This window comes from Cynocephalus volans, chromosome 8 (genome assembly GCF_027409185.1).
Source record: "Cynocephalus volans isolate mCynVol1 chromosome 8, mCynVol1.pri, whole genome shotgun sequence".
NCBI classification, from domain to species: domain Eukaryota; kingdom Metazoa; phylum Chordata; class Mammalia; order Dermoptera; family Cynocephalidae; genus Cynocephalus; species Cynocephalus volans.
The window spans coordinates 95,584,698-95,602,227 of NC_084467.1; the positions used below are offsets into that span (position 1 = coordinate 95,584,698).

Below are 17,530 nucleotides of genomic sequence, written 5' to 3' on the forward strand. Positions count from 1 at the left end.
CCACGATACCAGGAGGAAGGTGATAAGTCCCGAGAAAGATTTACACAGTGCTACAAAGGCACCCAGAGCGACTGGTTGTCTGTGCCTAGCAGAAACCTTGTAGACTTCCTGGGTGAGGCAGTGCCGAGCAGGGTCTTGAAGGCCCAGCTGATAGATGAGGATTGCAGAAGACATGTCCCAGCCCAGCACAGTGCGTACAGAGCAGGGAATCATCCGGCTAGGGAGGCAGAGACTCAACAGAAACCACACACCCTGTGGGGTCACCACTGCACAACCCAACAGCCCGGGCCAGAGTGCACGGAACAGGGAGAAGTCCTGCATGGGAAGTGAAAGCTCAGCAGAGATCACACACCCTGCCATACCGCCCTGTGATCCAGCAGCCCAGCAGAGTCAAAGCTGACCAGAGAGGTGGCTCCCCGGAGAGGCCCAAGACCCGAGGCAACCATACACACAAGGCACTAGAGGCCAACTGAGCAGTCACGGAAGTAGCCATACCAAATTGGCAGCCACAGCAACATCATAGTCAATAGTCTCAAACCGGTGGACTGTGAAACCCCCTGCCACAATGATAAACATCAAAAAAAAGATACCAGAAATACAAAAAAATCAAGAAAGTACACCACCAAAAGTTAATAAATCTCAAACTCTAGATCCTATAGAACAAGAAACCCTTGAAATGACTGACAAGGAATTTCAAGTGATAATTCTAAGGAAACTGAATGAGATAAAAGAAAACTCAGCTAGACATCATGATGAAATGAGGAAAAGTATACAAGACCTAAAAGAGGAAATGTACAAGGAAATCAATGTCCTGAAAAAAAATGTAGCAGAACTTGCTGAACTGAAGAAGTTATTCAGCGAAATAAAAAACACAAGGGAGAGTTTAACCAGCAGGCTTGTCGAAGTTGAAGAGAGAACCTCTGAACTTGAAGATGGGCTGTTTGAAATAACACAAGCAGACAAAAACAAAGAAAAAAGAATCAAAGACATTGAAGAAAATCTGAGAGAGATATCAGACAACCTTAAGCGCTCAAATATCTGAGTCATGGGTATTCCAGAAGGGGAGGAAAATGGAGATTGCATTGAAAACATATTCAACAAAATAGTGGCAGAAAACTTCCCAGGTATAGGAAAAATCACAGATCTTCAGATCCAGGAAGCTCAACGATCTCCAAACGTATTCAACCCAAAAAGGCCTTCTCCAAGACATGTTATAGTCAAATTGGCAAAACTCAGAGACAAAGAGAGAATCTTAAAAGCTGCAAGAGAGATGCATCCAATCACCTATAAGGGAGCCCCAATCAGGCTAACATCAGACTTTTCATCACAAACCCTAAAAGCTAGAAAGGAATGGGATGATATATTCAAAATACTAAGAGACGGTCACTTGGCGATCTCGGGAGCCGGAGCGGGGCCCGGGCCGGGCCCGGCGAGCCGAGGGGAGAGTCCGGCGGCCGCCGCCCCGCCCCACGCCCTCCCGCGGCGGCCGAGAACCCGGGGCCGGCCAGGGCAGGTCGCGGCGGTGTCTGGGAGCGGCCGGCCGGGGGCGGCGGCCTGGGAGCGCGGCGGCGGGCAGCGCCGGATCGTCCTCCCGCCGGGTCCGGCTCGCGTCGGGCGTGCGGGGAGCGCTGTCCTGGAGGCAGTCGGCCCCGCGCGGATCCATTCGCTCCGCTTCCTCCGGAAGGATCTCTGGAGCTGACGCTCAGCCTTCTCGACCCACCCGGATTCCTCTTGGACTAGCACTGGGAGGAAGGGGACCGCTTTCTGCACTTGGCCTGGACTCTAGCTGCCTAGAAGACCTGTCGTCTTTGTTTTTAAGTCTGGAGAAATGGAAGAAGACGGCGAAGTCCGAAGAAACCATTGCGAAATTTGAAGGGGCATCCTGAAAACCTTCACTCCCTGGCCCCGTGTTTGTTTCACCAGCCGGAATTCTTCCCTTTTTGGTGTGTGGTGGCACCCCCCCCACCCCCCATGTGGACTCCAAAGGATTTGGCCCTTCTTTGTCATTTGAAATGAAATGATGGCTACACGTCGGACTGGTCTGCCTGAGGGAGATGGTGACAAGCTCAAGGCCTGTGGGGTCCTGGCCTCAGAGGTATCAAAAAATAAAGATGGGAAAGAAGAAAGTGAAACTGTATCACCGTCCGAAGATGAAACATTCTCCTGGCCAGGTCCCAAAACAGTCACGTTGAAAAGAACATCTCAAGGCTTTGGTTTTACATTAAGGCATTTTATTGTTTATCCCCCTGAGTCTGCAATTCAATTTTCCTATAAGGATGAAGAAAATGGAAATAGAGGAGGAGGAAAACAAAGAAACCGCTTGGAACCAATGGATACCATATTTGTTAAACAAGTTAAAGAAGGAGGACCTGCTTTTGAAGCTGGATTGTGCACAGGTGACCGAATTATAAAAGTGAATGGAGAAAGTGTTATTGGAAAGACCTATTCCCAAGTAATTGCTTTAATTCAGAACAGTGATACAACATTGGAACTTAGTGTTATGCCAAAAGATGAAGACATTCTCCAAGTGGCGTATTCTCAAGATGCCTACCTGAAAGGCAATGAAGCTTACAGTGGCAATGCCCGCAATATTCCTGAACCTCCACCAATTTGCTATCCCTGGCTGCCATCTGCCACTTCAGCCATGGCACAGCCAGTTGAAATATTGCCTCAAGACTCAACACTGAGCAAACAGCAAACCAGTGTACCGGTACTGACGCAACCTGGCAGGGCCTACAGAATGGAAATACAAGTGCCTCCATCACCAACAGATGTTGCAAAATCAAACACAGCAGTGTGTGTTTGCAATGAAAGTGTAAGGACTGTCATTGTGCCTTCTGAGAAGGTTGTAGATTTGTTATCCAATAGAAACAACCATACAGGTCCTTCACATAGAACTGAAGAAGTGAGGTATGGCATAAGTGAGCAGACGTCTTTAAAAACAGTGTCAAGAACCACATCACCATCATCATCAGTTCCCACTGCCCATCTAATTCATCAGCCTGCAGGCTCCAGATCATTAGAACCTTCCGGAATTTTACTTAAATCTGGAAATTACAGTGGACATTCGGAAGGAATCTCAAGCAGATCGCAAGCTGTGGATTCTCCTGTATCTGTTAATCACTATTCTCCAAATTCTCATCAGCACATAGACTGGAAAAACTATAAAACTTACAAAGAGTATATTGATAACAGACGACTGCACATAGGTTGTCGAACAATTCAAGAAAGATTAGATAGTTTAAGAGCAGCATCTCAGAGCACAACAGATTATAACCAAGTGGTACCCAGCCGCACTACTTCACAGGTACGACGTCGAAGCACCTCCCATGATCGAGTGCCCCAGTCTGTTCAGATCCGGCAACGCAGTGTGTCCCAGGAGAGACTGGAGGATTCTGTGCTGATGAAATATTGCCCAAGAAGTGCCTCGCAAGGAGCACTGACATCTCCATCTATTAGTTTTAGTAATCACAGAACTCGTTCATGGGATTATATTGAGGGACAGGGTGAAACCTTAGAAAATGTCAATTCTGAAAGTCAAATACCCGACTCAAATGGAGAGAGAAAACAAACTTATAAATGGAGTGGATTTACTGAACAGGATGATAGACGAGGTATTTATGAAAGACCTAGGCAAGAAATTCATAAATCTTTTCGAGGTTCAAATTTTACTGTGGTTCCAAGTGCTGTTAACGCTGATAACAGGCGAATGAGTGCTAGAGGAGTAGGATCTATGTCGCAGTTTAAAAAAATCCCACCAGATCTAAAAACACTGCAGTCAAACAGAAATTTTCAAACTACTTGTGGAATGTCAGTGCCTCGGGGCATTTCACAAGACAGGTCACCTCTTGTGAAAGTCCGAAGTAATTCTCTCAAAGCACCTTCTGCACATGTCACAAAACCATCATTCAGCCAGAACTCATTTGTTTCTATCAAAGACCAAAGACCAGTAAATCACTTGCATCAAAACAGTCTATTGAATCAGCAGACATGGTTGAGAACTGAAAGTGCCCCCGATCACCAGGTGGAGACTGAGAAATCCCCATCTTCTGGAGCTTCTGCTAAGCCTGCCCCTCAGCTGACTGAGAACTCTGGTGCTTCAGATTTAGAATTATCTGTCAGTCAAAAAGATCAAGATTTCAATTTACAAGAGGCAGAAATTCAGCAATCAAATACTTTAGATAGTAAAGAAACTGTGATCCTGAGAGAAAAACCACCATCTGGTCGCCAAACACCACAGCCTTTAAGGCATCAGTCTTACATCTTGGCAGTAAATGACCAGGAGAGCACGTCAGACACTACCTGCTGGTTGCCCAACGATGCCCGCCGGGAGGTCCACATAAAAAGGATGGAAGAAAGGAAGGCCTCAAGTACCAGTCCGCCTGGTGATTCCTTGGCTTCCATCCCATTCATAGATGAACCAACTAGCCCTAGCATTGATCATGACATTGCACATATCCCTGCTTCTGCTGTCATCTCAGCCTCTACCTCGCAAGTCCCCTCTATAGCAAGCATTCCTCCTAGCCTCACAACTTCAGCCCCTTTAATTCGACGGCAACTCTCACATGACCATGAATCTATTGGACCTCCCAGCCTGGATGCCCAGCCCAACTCAAAGACAGAAAGATCAAAATCATATGATGAGGGTCTGGATGATTACAGAGAAGATGCAAAATTGTCATTTAAGCATGTATCTAGCCTGAAGGGAATCAAGATCATAGACAGCCAGAAGTCATCAGAAGACTCTGGATCCAGAAAAGATTCTTCCTCAGAGGTTTTCAGTGATGCTGCCAAGGAAGGGTGGCTCCATTTCCGACCACTTGTCACTGACAAGGGCAAGCGAGTTGGTGGAAGTATTCGGCCATGGAAACAGATGTATGTTGTACTTCGGGGCCATTCACTTTACTTGTACAAAGATAAAAGAGAGCAGATGACTCCATCCGAGGAAGAGCAACCCATCAGTGTTAACACTTGCTTAATAGACATCTCGTACAGTGAGACCAAGAGGAAAAATGTGTTTCGACTTACTACATCTGATTGTGAATGCCTGTTTCAGGCTGAAGACAGAGATGATATGTTAGCATGGATCAAGACCATCCAAGAGAGTAGCAACCTAAATGAAGAGGACACTGGAGTTACTAACAGGGATCTAATTAGTCGAAGAATAAAAGAATATAACAATCTGATGAGCAAAGCAGAACAGTTGCCAAAAACACCTCGCCAGAGTCTCAGCATCAGGCAAACTTTGCTTGGTGCTAAATCAGAGCCAAAGACTCAAAGCCCACATTCTCCGAAGGAAGAGTCAGAAAGGAAACTTCTCAGTAAAGATGATACCAGTCCTCCAAAAGACAAAGGCACGTGGAGAAAAGGCATTCCAAGTATTATGAGGAAGACATTTGAAAAAAAGCCTACTGCTACAGGAACGTTTGGTGTCCGACTGGATGACTGCCCACCAGCACATACTAATCGGTATATTCCATTAATAGTTGACATATGTTGCAAATTAGTTGAAGAAAGAGGTCTTGAATATACAGGTATTTATAGAGTTCCTGGAAATAATGCAGCCATCTCAAGTATGCAAGAAGAGCTCAACAAGGGAATGGCTGATATTGATATACAAGATGATAAATGGCGAGATTTGAATGTGATCAGCAGTTTACTAAAATCCTTCTTCAGAAAACTCCCTGAGCCTCTCTTCACAAATGATAAATATGCCGATTTTATTGAAGCCAATCGTAAAGAAGATCCGCTAGATCGTCTGAAAACATTAAAAAGACTAATTCACGATTTGCCCGAACATCATTATGAAACACTTAAGTTTCTTTCGGCTCATCTCAAGACAGTGGCAGAAAATTCAGAAAAAAATAAGATGGAACCAAGAAATCTAGCAATAGTTTTTGGTCCAACTCTTGTGCGAACATCAGAAGACAATATGACCCACATGGTCACCCACATGCCTGACCAGTACAAGATCGTAGAGACACTCATCCAGCACCATGACTGGTTTTTCACAGAAGAAGGTGCTGAAGAACCTCTTACAACAGTGCAGGAGGAAAACACAGTAGACTCCCAGCCAGTGCCAAACATAGATCATTTACTCACCAACATTGGAAGGACGGGCGTGTCCCCGGGAGATGTATCAGATTCAGCTACTAGTGACTCAACAAAATCTAAGGGTTCTTGGGGATCTGGAAAGGATCAGTACAGCAGGGAGCTGCTCGTGTCCTCTATCTTTGCAGCTGCTAGTCGCAAGAGGAAAAAGCCAAAAGAAAAAGCACAGCCTAGCAGCTCGGAAGACGAACTGGACAATGTGTTTTTTAAGAAGGAAAATGTGGAACAGTGTCACAGTGATAATAAAGAAGAGTCCAAAAAAGAGAGTGAGACGTTGGGCAGGAAACAGAGGATCATCACTGCCAAAGACAGCGGCGCTAAGAAGGATCCCAGCGCAGCAGGAGATGAGAAGGCGTCGCTGCGGAAGGAGAGCTCGCCGTCGGAGGAGCCCTCACCGCCACACGCTTACAAGCACAGCAAGTCACCAACTCTCAGCTGTCGCTTCACCCTTCTGAAGGAGAGCCCCAAATCCCTCTTGACACAGAAGTCCTCCCACTTTGAGGAGACAGGGTCAGACTCCGGCACCTTACTCAGCACGTCTTCCCAGGCTTCACTGGCGAGGTTTTCCACTAAGAAATCAACCAGTCCAGAAACCAAACACAGCGGGTTTTTGGCCAATGTCAGCACCATCACCTCAGATTATTCCACGACGTCGTCTGCTACATTCTTGACCAGCCTCGACTCCAGTCGACTGAGCCCCGAGGTGCAATCCGTGGCGGAAAGCAAGGGGGACGAGGCGGACGACGAGAGAAGCGAGCTCATCAGTGAAGGGCGGCCGGTGGAGACAGACAGCGAGAACGAGTTTCCTGTGTTCCCCACAGCTTTGACCTCAGACAGGCTTTTCCGAGGAAAACTCCAAGAGGTTACGAAGACGAGCCGGAGAAATTCCGAAGGAAGTGAAGTAAGTTGTACCGAGGGAAGTTTGACACCAAGTTTAGATGGCCGGAGGCAACTCTTTAGTTCACATAAACTTATTGAATGTGATACACTATCCAGAAAAAAATCTGCGAGATTCAAGTCAGACAGTGGATGTATAGGAGATGCCAAGAACGAGAAAGAAGCACCTTCAATAACTAAAGTGTTCGATGTTATGAAAAAAGGAAAATCAACTGGGAGTTTGCTAACACCAATCAAAAGTGAATCAGAAAAACAGGAACCCACTTGGAAAACAAAAATAGCAGATCGGTTAAAACTGAGACCCAGAGCACCTGCAGATGATATGTTTGGAGTAGGAAATCAAAAAACAAATGCTGAGCCTGCTAAAAGGAAAAACATCAAACGTAGACATACGCTAGGAGGGCACAGAGATGCTTCTGAAATCAGTGTTTTGAATTTTTGGAAAGTACATGAGCAGAGTGGGGAGAGAGAATCTGAACTTTCAGCTGTGAATCGGTTAAAACCAAAATGCTCAGCCCAGGACCTCTCGATCTCAGACTGGCTTGCCAGGGAACGCTTACGCACCAGTGCATCTGACCTTAGCAGAGGAGAAACTGGAGACCCCCAGCTGGAGAATCCTAGAGTACTAGAAATCTCTGTGACTGACACACCTTTGTCTTTTCAGTCCAATGCAGACAGTTCTTCCAATACCTTGGCTTCAACTAATAGGCCCCTTCTTTCCACACCATCACAGTCACCTGACCAAATAAATGGGGAAAGCTTTCAGAACATGAGCCAAAATGCTAGTTCTGTAGCTAATGCCCAACACCATAAACTATCCGAAGCCCCAGGCAATAAAGCACAGTTTCATCCCTGTCTTTAAACTGGGGCTATGTCCACAATAGCAAATAAAAAGCTACTGTTACATGTTCTAGTAACTGTAAATATTTTCTTGTACCAGGATTGTTATTATGCAGCCTTCATTTGGGCTGGTTTCATCATTTTGCACTGTGAAATAGCTTTACAGTGCATTACTTCAGCCAGAAGAACATATATATATATATTTAAAAATATATTGGATAGTTGTATACAAATGAACAAGGTATTTGTTGCAACTTACTACATAGTATATACCCAAAATTACTGAAGAAAATCGCTGGCATTAGTATGCAGCAAATTTGTTCTTTTGGTTTCATCACTAACAAAAGTGCCTCATCATAAAAATACATTTGGTTTTTAGGGTGCCATATTGTTAAAATTAGATAACTTACATTGAATAAATGAATGCATTTTATTGGTAACAAATTTCATTACATTTACCAGTTTTAACACAGGTGGATACAGAATTTCCATTCTTTAGTCATTCCAGATGGATCTGAGTTTTATATTCAAACTTTTAATACAGTTTTTGAGTTTTGTGTGACTTGAATTTTTAATCTTTCTGTAAAATACGTAACTTAAATGAACATATTATATGTGTATCTTTTCTTCAGATACCAGATTTGATATAAATGTTGTAACATAGGTGTGTAGATAGTGGATCCTGGATGGAACTGGCTTCTTTATCGAGAAAAATATAATTCTGCATGAGGACTTATGAATCCAAACCTGTGTCATGCCTGTGTGCATACCCAATTAAACACTGGAAATAAAAATTGTTTTGGTGAAAAAAAAAAAAAAAAAAAAAAAAAACAAAATACTAAGAGACAAAGATTGCCAGCCAAGAATACTCTACCCTGCAAGGTTATCCTTCTGAAATGAAGGGTAAATAGTATATTTCTCAGACAAACAAAAACTGTGGGAGTTCACTACCACACGACCACCCTTACAAGAAATCCTCAAGGGAGTACTGGGTTTGGTTCCTGAAAAATAGCTACCACTGCACTAAAAACCCAAGAAAAATCAAAACCCACTAGTATAATAAAAATGGCATACATGAAGAGAAAACAAACAAACAAAAACGCTATCTACAACCTAAGGAACCAACAAACAAAGAAAACAAACAGTAAATCAGAAAGCAAGGAACAAAAGACACCTAAGACAACCAAACAACCAATAAAAAGCTAGGAATAAATCAACACCTTTCAATAACAATAATTTAAAAGTCTTAAATTCCCCAATCAAAAGACACAGACTGGCTGACTGGATCAAAAAGCAGGACCCAACTATATGCTGCCTACAAGAGACCCACCTCACCCATAAAGATTCACATAGACTAAGAGTGAAAGGATGGAAAAAGATTTACCATGCAAACAGAAAAGAAAAACTAGCTGGGGTAGCTATTCTTATATCTGACAAAATAGACTTTAAACTAAAAACCATAAAAAGAGACAAGGAGGGACACTACTTAATGATAAAAGGACTGATCCATCAAGAAGACATAACAATCATAAATATGTATGCACCCAATCTCGGAGGAGCCAGACTTATACAACAAACTCTATTAGATCTAAAGAAGGAAATAGACACTAATACCATAATAGCAGGGGATCTGAACACCCCACTGTCCATATTAGACAGATCATCTAGGCAAAGAATCAGTAGAGAAACACAAGATCTAAACAATACTCTAGACCAATTGGAATTGGCAGATATCTACAGAACATTCCACCCAACAACCTCAGAATATTCATTCTTCTCATCAGCACATGGATCATTCTCCAGGATAGATCACATATTAGGTCACAAATCAAGTCTCAATAAATTCAAAAAAATTGGAATTATCCCATGTATTTTCCCAGACCACAATGGATTAAAACTAGAAATTAATAACAAACGAAACTCTGGAAACTATACAAACACATGGAAATTAAACAGCATTCTACTTAATGACATATGGGTCCAAGAAGAAATCAAGCAGGAAATCAAAAAGTTTATTGAAACTAATGAAAACAATGATACATCATACCAAAACCTGTGGGATACTGCAAAAGCAGTATTGAGGGGGAAATTTATTGCATTAAATGCTCACTTCAGAAGAATGGAAAGATGGCAAGTGAACAACCTAACACTTCACCTTAAAGAACTAGAAAAACAAGAACAATCCAAACCTAAAGTTAGCAGACGGAAAGAAATCATTAAGATCAGAGCAGAACTGAATGAAATTGAAAACAAAAAACAATTCAAAAGATCAACGAATCAAAAACGTTGGTTTTTTGAAAAGATAAATAAAATTGACAAGCCATTAGCATGGCTAACAAAAAAAAGAAGAGAGAAAACTCAAATAACCAAAGTTAGAAATGAAAAAGGTGATATTACAACTGATTCATCTGAAATACAAGGAATCATTCGAGACTACTATAAACAACTATACGCCAACAAATTTGAAAATCTGGAGGAAATGGATAAATTTCTGGACACACACAAGCTCCCAAAACTGAACCATGAAGACGTAGAAAATTTGAACAGACCAATAACAATAAAGGAGATCGAAGCTGTTATCAGAAGGCTCCCAACAAAGAAAAGCCCAGGACCAGATGGATTCACAGCAGAATTTTACCAAACATTCAAACAGGAATTGACACCGATTCTTTACAAACTATTCCAAAAGATTGAAACGGACGCAAATCTCCCAAACTCATTCTATGAAGCAAACATCATCCTCATACCAAAACCAGGTAAAGATATAACCAAAAAAGAAAACTACAGGCCGATATCCTTGATGAATATAGATGCAAAAATCCTCACTAAAATACTAGCAAACAGAATACAGCAACACATACGTAAAATTATTCACCACGATCAAGTGGGATTCATCCCAGGGATGCAAGGTTGGTTCAACATATGCAAATCAATAAATGTGATACACCATATTAATAAACTCAAACACAAGGACCATATGATCATCTCTATAGATGCTGAAAAAGCATTTGATAAAATTCAGCACTCATTCATGACAAAGACCCTCTATAAGTTAGGTATAGAGGGAAAGTATCTCAACATAATTAAAGCCATATATGACAAACCCACTGCCAATATCATCCTGAATGGAGAAAAGCTGAAAGCTTTTCCTTTAAGAACAGGAACTAGACAAGGATGCCCACTCTCACCACTCCTATTCAACATAGTGTTGGAAGTACTAGCCAGAGCAATCAGAGAAGAGAAGGAAATAAAGGGCATCCAGATTGGAAAAGATGAAGTCAAACTGTCCCTGTTTGCAGATGACATGATCCTATATATCGAACAGCCTAAAACCTCTACAAAAAAACTGCTGGAATTGATAAATGATTTCAGCACAGTAGCAGGATAAAAAATCAACACAAAAAAATCAGTAGCATTTCTTTTCTCCAATAGTGAACATGCAGAATGAGAAGTCAAGAAAGCCTGCCCATTTACAATAGCCACCAAAAAAATAAAATACTTAGGAATTGAGTTGACCAAGGATGTGAAAAATCTCTATAATGAGAACTACAAACCACTGCTGAGAGAAATTAGAGAGGATACAAGAGGATGGCATGATATCCCATGCTCTTGGATTGGAAGAATCAACATAATGAAAATGTCCATACTACCCAAAGTGATATACAAATTCAATGCAATCCCCATCAAAATTCCAAAGACATTTTTCTCAGAAATGGAAAGAACTATCCAGACATTTATATGGAATAATAAAAGGCCACGCGTAGCCAAAGCAATGCTGAGCAAAAACAAAACAGCTGGAGGCATAACACTACCTGACTTTCAGCTATACTACAAAGCTATAATAACCAAAACAGTATGGTACTGGCATAAAAACAGACACACTGATCAATGGAATAGAATAGAGAATCCAGACATCAACCCACACACTTACTGCCATCTGATCTTTGACAAAGGCACCAAGCCTTTTCACTGGGGAAGGGACTGCCTCTTCAGCAAATGGTGCTGGGATAACTGTATATCCATATGCAGGAGAATGAAACTAGACCCATACCTCTCACCATATACTAAAATCAACTCAAAATGGATTAAGGATTTAAATATACACCCTGAAACAATAAAACTTCTTAAAGAAAACATAGGAGAAACACTTCAGGAAATAGGACTGGACACAGACTTCATGAATACGACCCCAAAAGCACGGGCAACCAAAGGAAAAATAAACAAATGGGATTATATCAAACTAAAAAGCTTCTGCACAGCAAAAGAAACAATTAACAGAGTTAAAAGACAACCAACAGAGTGGGAGACAATATTTGCAAAATATACATCTGACAAAGGATTAATATCCAGAATATATAAGGAACTCAAACAACTTTACAAGAAAAAAACAAGCAACCCAATTAAAAAATGGGCAAAAGAGCTAAGTAGGCATTTCTCTAAGGAAGATATACAAATGGCTAACAGACATATGAAAAAATGCTCAACATTACTCAGCATCCGGGAAATGCAAATCAAAACCACACTGAGATACCATCTAACCCCAGTTAGGATGGCTAAAATCCAAAAGACTCTGAACGATAAATGCTGGCGAGGTTGTGGAGAAAAAGGAACTCTCATACATTGTTGGTGGGACTGCAAAATGGTGCAGCCTCTATGGAAAATGGTATGGAGGTTCCTCAAACAATTGCAGATAGATCTACCATACGACCCAGCTATCCCACTGCTGGGTATATACCCAGAGGAATGGAAATCATCAAGTCGAAGGTATAACCTGTTCCCCAATGTTCATCGCAGCACTCTTTACAATAGCCAAGAGTTGGAACCAGCCCAAATGTCCATCATCAGATGAGTGGATACGGAAAATGTGGTACATCTACACAATGGAATACTACTCAGCTATAAAAACGAATGAAATACTGCCATTTGCAACAACATGGATGGACCTTTAGAGAATTACATTAAGTGAAACAAGTCAGGCACAGAAAGAGAAATACCACATGTTCTCACTTATTGGTGGGAGCTAAAAATTAATATATAAATTCACACATACACACACACACACAAAAAAAAAAACCGGGCTGGGGGGAAAGAAGACATAACAACCACAATTACTTGAAGTTGATACGACAAGCAAACAGAGGGGACATTGGTGGCGGGGAGTGGGGAGGGATGAGGGAGGGATGTTTTGGTGATGGGCAACAATAATCAGCCACAATGTATATCGACAAAATAAAATTTTTAAAAAATATATATATATAAATTTTAAAAAAGAGAGAGAATAACAAATGATGGCAAAGGTATGGAGAAAGTGGAGCTCTCCTCCATTATTAGTGGGACTGTAAATTAGTGCAGCCATTATGGAAAACAGTACAGAGGTTCCTCAAACAACTGCAGATAGAACTACCGTATGATTCAGCAATTCCACTGCTGGGTGTATACCCAAAGGAATGGAAATCATCGTGTTGAAGGGACACCTGCACTCCCATGTTTACTGCAGGTCTATTTACAATAGCCAAGAGTTGGAACCAACCTAAATGTCCACTGATGGACAACTAGATAAGGAAAATGTGGTATACATACACAATAAAATACTATTCTACAATAAAAAAGAATGAAATTTTGCCATTCACAGCAACACGGATGAACTTAGAGAAACATGTTAAGTGAAATAAGCCCCGCACAGAAACAGAAATACCGCATGTCCTCATTCATAAGTGGGAGCTAAAAAAATAAACAAAGAAAGAAAGAAAGAAAGAAAGAAAGATACAAAATCACAATAATTTATTGAACTTTCAAAATGAAAGAATAGAACTGAGGCCAACAGAGGTGGGAAAGGGGGACAGGGAGGGAGGGTGATAGTGAGAAATTGGAAAAGGGCCACAAAAAATTATTACAATGTGTAAGGTTAAATATACTAATTAACCAATTTGAACATCACATATTGCACACAGGTATTGATATTCAATGCTGTACCCCACAGAGATGTATAATCAATTATGTTTCAATAAAAAAATAAATAAAATTTTAAAAACCATTTGCCCGCCAAGAATAGTGTATTGGCAAAATTGTCTTTCAAAAAATGAAGGAGAAATTAGACCTTTCCAGATAAACAAAAGCTGAAAGAGTTTATCATCACCACTAGACCTGCCCTAAAAGAAATGCATAATAGAGCCATTCACCTTGAAACAGAACAGTTTCAATGCAACACAAAACTACATGAAAATATAAAACTCCATGGCAAAGGTAAATATATAGAAAATTATAAAATCCTGTAGTACTGTAATGCAGTTGCATAAATAACTTTGAAATCTGGTATAGAATTTAAAAAGCAGAAGCATAAAAGGTAACTAAAATCTAGGTTAATGGATATGCAGCATAAACAGAGGTAATTTGTGTCATCAATAACAAAAAGTGGAGAAGGGGGACAGACACAAAGGAGTGGAGTTTTTAACACAACTGAAGTTAAGTTGTAATCAGTTTAAAACAGAAAGTTATAACATGAACATGTTTTATGTAACGTCAATGATAACAACAACGCTAACAGCTGCAGAATACAGTTGACCCTTGAACACCGGTTTACACTGTGAAGGTATACTTATACATGGATTTTTTTAATAAATATATTGAAAATTTTTCTTTCGATAAATATATGTCATGAATGTCTGACATACCTAGCCCAACAGTTAAGTAGCCTACCTAACAGAAGGCTATTAGTAGTTAAGTAGGTAAGTTTTGGGGGAGTCAAAAGTTATACATAGATTTTCAACTACCATCTGATGTGGCAATCCCACTTCTGGGTATAGATCAAAAGGAATTGAAAACTGGATCTCAAAGAGATATTTGCACTTTCATGTTCACTGCAGCATTATTCACAATAGCCAAGATGTAGAAACAACCCAAATGTCTATTGACAGATGAATAGATAAACAAAATGTGGTATATACATACAATTGTATATTATTCAGCCTAAGAAAATAAGGAAAATCCTGTCGTGTGCTGCAACATGTCTCAACCTCGAGGACATTATGTTAAGTGAAATAAGCCAGTCACAAAATGACATATATTGCATGATTCCACTTATATGAGGTACCTAAAGTAATCAAACATAGAAAAAGAAAGGAAGTTACAGGGTCTGCGGGTGAGGGAGAAATAGGAAGTAGTTGTTTAATGAGTATAGAGTTTCCGTTTTGCAAGAAGAAAAAGTTCTAGAGACCTTGTTAAAGTTCTAACATTCCACATATAGTTAACCCTACTGTATTACATATTTAAAAATAGTTAAAATGGTAAGTTTTATGTTGTGTTTTTTACCAAAATTTTTTTAAAACTCAATACAAGAATTAAAGTCCTAAATCACAATGAGATAACACTTCACACCTACCAGGATGGCTATAATAATTTTTTTTTTAATTTTTAAAAAGGAAAATAACAAGCATTAGCAAAGTGAAAAAACTGGAACCCTCGTACATTGCTGGTGGGATTGTAAAATGGCACAGCCACCATGGAAACAACTAAAAACAGAATTACCATATGACCTAGCAATTCTATTCCTAGGTACATCCCAAAGAAGCTGAAAAGCATAAGCTCCAATGAATACTTATATGGCATCATTGCAGCATTATTCACAATAGTCAAAAAACAACCCAAGCCTTCATCAACAGATAAATGGATAAATAAAATTTGATAAATACACACAATGGAATATTATTCAGCCATTTAAAGGAATGAAGTTCTGATACATGCATGCTACAACACACATGAATCTTGAACACATTATGCTAAGTGAAGTAAATCAGACCACAAAAGGACAAATATTATATGATTCTACTTAGGGAAGGGAGGGTAAGAAGTTGTTGCTTAATGGTTAAAGAGTTTCTCTTTGGGGTAATGAAAAACTTTTGAAAATAATGTTGATGGTTGCACAATATTGTGAATGTAGTTAATGCCACTGAATTGTACAAGTAAAAATGGTTAAAATGGCAAATTTTATGTCATATTTTACCATAATTTTTAAAAATAAAATAATGTAATATACCAAAAGCCATCTTTGTACACTCTAAATGGATGAAATGCACTATATGGAATATATCTCAATAAAGCTATTTTATTAAAAAAGTAAAGTCCTCTAAAAAAGCTTTCATCGCACATTCCACCCCTCCCCTCTGCCACAGGTCTGGTCACCTCTATCGTGTGTCCTGGCTACATCTATCCCAGCACAACAAACCACACTGTGCTTTAGGTGTCTGCTTGTCCATCTCCCCCTCAAACCTTCAGTCTCTTAAAGGTAGACACTGAGTTCTCCCTTGAATCCTTAGACCCACGGTCTAACCTACTGGCTTGCACATAGTACGTACCCAATAACTAACTATTCCTCAGATTCATAAATTATCAAAAGATTTAGATGGCAAGATTTGTATTCCGAGTTGTCTCTTCAGTACAAAGGATGAAACTGTGCTACCCACATTAGTTACTTGGCCTTATCAACATCAGATTTTAACAAATCAAAGAAAATGTGACAGTTTTGTTTATTTTATCTAGTTCCAAAACAATTCCTAGTACCATCTTCTAAGTTACACAACTATTTCTACATTTGAGTCTACTCTCTCCATTAACAAAGATAATTCACAAGGAAATCTAGTATAAAAGTGACCCCATGCATATTCATATTCAAGGTACTTGGGAAAAAAAGATCCAATAACACACCCTTGAATCTACTTTTGGTCACAAACCGTTTTCTGGTATTTTTCTACTTCTTTATATAAAGTTATATTCTAACAAGAAGAGCTATTTAATTATATTTTCATCTTTAAATTATTGCTATAAACTCACCTCATACACAGCAAGATCTATGCCTGCATAAGGTATGATGCCTAATAAATTGGGAATGTAACCTTTGTAAAAAGCTCCCAAGCCTTCATACTTCAATATCTTTTTTGCACAATCGTATATTCCAGAGTATTGTCCAGTTTTGCCCACAGCCAGCCTGGTTTTCATAACCTGGATATGAAAAAACATAACAAAATATTATTTTTCATTAACTCTGTCATCACATAATTCCAAAAAGTAATTTTACAAAGAACAAATATCTAGCACATATTGTTATTCAAATGACTACCCAATTTGTTGATATATTCTCCGTCACGTATTCTCTCTACTGGAGGGCTAAGACCAGAGCCATGGAGACCCGTTTATTGCAAAGAGCATCTAAATGAGGGCAGTGACAGAGGAAATGGAGACAAGATAATCTATTGATGTGTTAACAAAATTGACTGGTGACCAAGTAGGTATGGAAGGTGAAGAAAATGGTAGTGTGAGGGATAACTCCGGTGTTTCTAGCTTGGAACACAGGATTGGAGCAGTAGGAAGCTGGGAAGCTGATGCTTGTAATTGATATGGAGGCTATAAGAGGAAGAATAGATGCCGAGTTAGGATACTTTCTTGAGGGGTGTGTGGAGCAATATAAACAATCATATCAAGACGTTTGTAAAGAAAGCTATATTAGCATACATACCATAAAGCAGTGAAAGTTAAGGGTGTATCTTGTATAGGTCTTATCAGTTACTTAAAAACGTTTTGTTATATCAATAAAGATACCCACATCTGTAGATATCCACATCTACAATATTATTTTTACTCTAGAGCAGGAGTTGGCAAACTTTTTCTGGAAAGGCAAGAGAGTAGATGT

General features: G+C 40.0%; 2 protein-coding genes across 2 annotated transcripts in view; one reads left to right on the forward strand and one right to left on the reverse strand.

Moving 5' to 3' along the window:
• The window catches only part of LOC134383249 (mitochondrial adenyl nucleotide antiporter SLC25A24), a 64,456-nt gene that overhangs the window by 5,939 nt on the left and 40,987 nt on the right, over positions 1-17,530 (reverse strand). The window contains exon 8 of the mRNA XM_063104139.1: positions 16,675-16,842. Within this exon, the coding sequence (XP_062960209.1) occupies positions 16,675-16,842 (168 nt within the window). The remainder of the gene's footprint in view (positions 1-16,674; positions 16,843-17,530) is intronic.
• Positions 1,570-7,912, forward strand: LOC134383693 (rho GTPase-activating protein 21-like). Its single transcript, XM_063105006.1, has one exon. The coding sequence runs from the start codon at positions 2,018-2,020 to the stop codon at positions 7,868-7,870; it is 5,853 nt and encodes a 1,950-aa protein (XP_062961076.1). The 5' UTR covers positions 1,570-2,017; the 3' UTR covers positions 7,871-7,912.